The following is a 4,973-nucleotide window of genomic DNA, read 5'->3' on the forward strand; positions in this document are numbered from 1 at the left end:
GTAGGGCATGTGCTCCTCCTGTACATAGATGGTTGTGCTGCTGTAGGGCATGTGCTCCTCCTGTACATAGATGGTTGTGCTGCTGTAGGGCATGTGCTCCTCCTGTACATAGATGGTTGTGCTGCTGTAGGGTCTGTGCTTCTCCTGTACATAGATGGTTGTGCTGCTGTAGGGCATGTGCTTCTCCTGTACATAGATGGTTGTGCTGCTGTAGGGCATGTGCTTCTCCTGTACATAGATGGTTGTGCTGCTGTAGGGCATGTGCTCCTCCTGTACATAGATGGTTGTGCTGCTGTAGGGCATGTGCTCCTCCTGTACATAGATGGTTGTGCTGCTGTAGGGCATGTGCTCCTCCTGTACATAGATGGTTGTGCTGCTGTAGGGCATGTGCTCTTCCTGTACATAGATGGTTGTGCTGCTGTAGGGTCTGTGCTCCACCTGTACATAGATGGCTGTGCTGCTGTAGCATCTGTGCTCCTCCTGTACATAGATGGTTGTGCTGCTGTAGCGTCTGTGCTCCTCCTGTACATAGATGGTTGTGCTGCTGTAGCGTCTGTGCTCCTCCTGTACATAGATGGTTGTGCTGCTGTAGCGTCTGTGCTCCTCCTGTACATAGATGGTTGTGCTGCTGTAGCGTCTGTGCTCCTCCTGTACATAGATGGTTGTGCTGCTGTAGCGTCTGTGCTCCTCCTGTACATAGATGGTTGTGCTGCTGTAGCGTCTGTGCTCCTCCTGTACATAGATGGTTGTTGTCAGGGTTCGGCAAGCTGGAGGTGGATCCTCTGTGTCAGAGAGGGATTGGCGTGGACCGTACCGGCGGACCGGTTCTAAGTTGCTACTGGTATTCACCAGAGCCCGCCGCAAAGCGGGATGGCCTTGCAGCGGTGGTAGCAACCAGGTCGTATCCACCGGTAACGGCTCAACCTCTCTGACTGCTGAGATGGACGTGGTACAGAAGGACAAGGCAAGAGCAAGGTCGGACGTAGCAGGTCAGGGCAGGCAGCAAGGATCGTAGTCAGGGGCAACGGCAGGAGGTCTGGAACACTGGCTTGGGACATACAAAGAACGCTTACAATGGCAACAAGATCCGGCAAGGAAGGGAAGGGGAAGTGAGGTTATATAGGGAAGTGCACAGGTGAATTCACTAATTAGAACCAGGCGCCAATCAGCGGCGCACTGGCCCTTTAAATCGCAGAGAGCCGGCGTGCGCGCGCCGGGACTGTACAGACGGGGAACGAGTCTGGTAAGCGGGCTGGGATGCGAACCGCGAGCGGGCACGTCGCGGATCGCATCCCTGCTAGGGACATTATCGCAGCGCTCCCGGTCAGCGGGTCTGACCGGGGCGCTGCAAACAGGAAAACGCTGCGAGCGCTCCGGGGAGGAGCGGGGACCCGGAGCGCTCGGCGTAACAGTTGTGCTGCTGTAGGGTCTGTGCTCCTCCTGTACATAGATGGTTGTGCTGCTGCTGTAGGGCCTGTGCTCCATGTGTAGGTAGTAGGCTGTTCTGCTATTGTCTTCTGCTCCTTATTTCTCTCTGGAGATGGCAGCAGGAAGGAGAGGAGGATGTATAGTAAATTGTATATAAAAAGGAATTACAGCACTGTCGCTCTAGCAGAAGAGATCACATGGGCACGTGGGGGGCACACGGGCTATCACATCTAATCCAGGGTGCCCGCAGGTGTTCCAAAACTACAACTCCCAGCATGCCCGGACAGCCAAATGCTGTCCAGGCATGCTGGGAGATGTAGTTTTGCAACCTCTGGAGGCACCCAGGTTGGGAAACGCTGATCTAATCACTGCTGTGCCAATGTGTGTGACCGTCCTCCCGTATGTACAGCCTGTGCTCGCACCTTCTCACCTGTGCCTCTCCTTGTAGGTCGATACTGGGCCGAAATCTCAGATACCATATTATCAGGAAACTTCCGTCAGTGGAAAGAGGGGACAACGAAGAGCGAGATCTTCTACCCCGGTGAGTGCAGCTTCTTATATCTTACTGATCAAATGTGTACATAGAGCGAGTAGTCAGTATGGGGGCCTCCTGATCACAAGAGAATAGTGAGTGCAGCTCTGGAGTATAATACAGGATATAACTCAGGATCAGTTCAGGGATAAGTAATGTAATGTATGCACACAGTGACCTCACCAGCAGAATAGTGAGTACAGCTCTGGAGTATTATACAGGATATAACTCAGGATCAGTACAGGATAAGTAATGTAATGTATGTACACAGTGACCTCACCAGCAGAATAGTGAGTACAGCTCTGGAGTATAATACAGGATATAACTCAGGATCAGTACAGGATAAGTAATGTAATGTATGTACACAGTGACCTCACCAGCAGAATAGTGAGTACAGCTCTGGAGTATAATACAGGATATAACTCAGGATCAGTACAGGATAAGTAATGTAATGTATGTACACAGTGACCTCACCAGCAGAATAGTGAGTACAGCTCTGGAGTATAATACAGGATATAACTCAGGATCAGTACAGGATAAGTAATGTAATGTATGTACACAGTGACCTCACCAGCATAATAGTGAGTGCAGCTCTGGAGTATAATACAGGATATAACTCAGGATCAGTACAGGATAAGCAATGTAATGTATGTACACAGTGACCTCACCAGCAGAATAGTGAGTACAGCTCTGGGGTATAATACAGGATATAACTCAGGATCAGTACAGGATAAGTAATGTAATGTACATACACAGTGACCTCACCAGCAGAATAGTGAGTACAGCTCTGGAGTATAATACAGGATATAACTCAGGATCAGTACAGGATAAGTAATGTAATGTACATACACAGTGACCTCACCAGCAGAATAGTGAGTACAGCTCTGGAGTATAATACAGGATATAACTCAGGATCAGTACAGGATAAGTAATGTAATGTACATACACAGTGACCTCACCAGCAGAATAGTGAGTACAGCTCTGGAGTATAATACAGGATATAACTCAGGATCAGTACAGGATAAGTAATGTAATGTATGTACACAGTGACCTCACCAGCAGAATAATGAGTACAGCTCTGGAGTATAATACAGGATATAACTCAGGATCAGTACAGGATAAGTAATGTAATGTATGTACACAGTGACCTCACCAGCAGAATAGTGAGTACAGCTCTAGGGTATAATACAGGATATAACTCAGGATCAGTACAGGATAAGTAATGTAATGTATGTACACAGTGACCTCACCAGCAGAATAGTGAGTACAGCTCTGGAGTATAATACAGGATATAACTCAGGATCAGTACAGGATAAGTAATGTAATGTATGTACACAGTGACCTCACCAGCAGAATAGTGAGTACAGCTCTGGAGTATAATACAGGATATAACTCAGGATCAGTACAGGATAAGTAATGTAATGTATGTACACAGTGACCTCACCAGCAGAATAGTGAGTACAGCTCTGGGGTATAATACAGGATATAACTCAGGATCAGTACAGGATAAGTAATGTAATGTATGTACACAGTGACCTCACCAGCAGAATAGTGAGTACAGCTCTGGAGTATAATACAGGATATAACTCAGAATCAGTACAGGATAAGTAATGTAATGTATGTACACAGTGACCTCACCAGCAGAATAGTGAGTGCAGCTCTGGAGTATAATACAGGATATAACTCAGGATCAGTACAGGATAAGTAATGTAATGTATGTACACAGTGACCTCACCAGCAGAATAGTGAGTGCAGCTCTGGAGTATAATACACGATATAACTCAGGATCAGTACAGGGGTAAGTAACTAGTAATACACCATGCTTTTTCTCTGTGCAGGAGATACCATTATACATGAAATGGGGGAGGCCACAGCCGTGCAGTGGAGCGCCGGCACCTGGATGGTGGAGTACGGCCGGGGGTTCATTCCTTCCACTTTGGGTTTTGCTCTGGCAGACACCTTCTTTAGCACCCAGGACTTCCTCACCTTCTACTATACGGTCAGGGTGTACACCAAAGCGTTACTACTGGAAGCTAATACCTACCTGTCGGAAATGGGCCTCTTCTGACCGTGCCTCAAACTGGAGCCCAGGGGCCGCTCCAGATGATTAACCATTGCCTGATCCTTGTATGAGGAAGGACCCACTCCGGTCACTTAGGTCTGGTCTCGTTTGGCCGCAGCGATGGATTGTGGGAGGGGCTGCAGAGCAAAAGCAATATCCATCCATCATTGTGAAGATATGTAGTGGCCCCTGAGAACCTGCTGGGGGCGCCCTCCCATTCCTGAATGCCCCGTCCTGGATAATCCTGTCTAATTATCTATAATTCCTGGACCATTTACTTTACTGTGATGGGGGGGGAACAAGATGGAAGCCATGTGTGATCTCCACCGCGGTCACCACACTTTATCATTGCCTTCTCGGTTTTTATAACACAAAGACCTGTCACCTCCTAAATTATCGCAGATTATTTTTTAATAAAATCATGAAGACCTGCTGTATTTCTATAGAAAGTCGCCTCCTACGTTTTTTAGGCAAATATGCAGTAAATGCAGAATTAAAAGATTAAAAGTGAAATCGCCGAGTGCAGTACTAACCGTCGTCCACTAGGTGGTGATATACACTGAAGGAAGATTGTCCTAAGCTGTAGTTCTGCTTATTAGTGGCCTTGTGTATACAGTGTGCTGGTCAAGGTCTGTAAATAGGCTGATATACTCGTATGGACTATGACCCTGACTTGCGTTGCAGCTGCTCCGGCGCGCCCGTCCTGGCTTTGTACACCCCGTATTAGAATAGTCTACATATAACAAGGCAGAGGAGATTACATTTCTTTCTATATACCGTATCTTTCGCCGTATAAGACGCACTTTTTCTTTCCCAAAAACTGGGGGGAAAGTTGTTGCGTCTTATACGGCGAATACCTGCGGCCATCAATGGCCGGGACCCGGCGCTAATACAGGACATCACGGATGGCGGTGATGCCCTGTATTAACCCTTCAGACGCGGCGATCAAAG

General features: G+C 47.8%; 1 protein-coding gene across 1 annotated transcript; it reads left to right on the forward strand.

The window, feature by feature from the left end:
- Window positions 1–1,797: 1,797 nt before the first annotated feature.
- SIGMAR1 (sigma non-opioid intracellular receptor 1) lies at window positions 1,798–4,535 on the forward strand (the record flags this gene model as incomplete). The annotated part of the gene is made up of 2 exons (XM_056553735.1): window positions 1,798–1,969; window positions 3,799–4,535. Coding segments are annotated over 2 exons (402 nt in total), but the record flags the coding sequence as incomplete, so codon positions are not given.
- Window positions 4,536–4,973: the final 438 nt, after the last annotated feature.

This window comes from Hyla sarda, unplaced genomic scaffold (assembly GCF_029499605.1).
Source record: "Hyla sarda isolate aHylSar1 unplaced genomic scaffold, aHylSar1.hap1 scaffold_371, whole genome shotgun sequence".
Lineage (NCBI taxonomy): Eukaryota > Metazoa > Chordata > Amphibia > Anura > Hylidae > Hyla > Hyla sarda.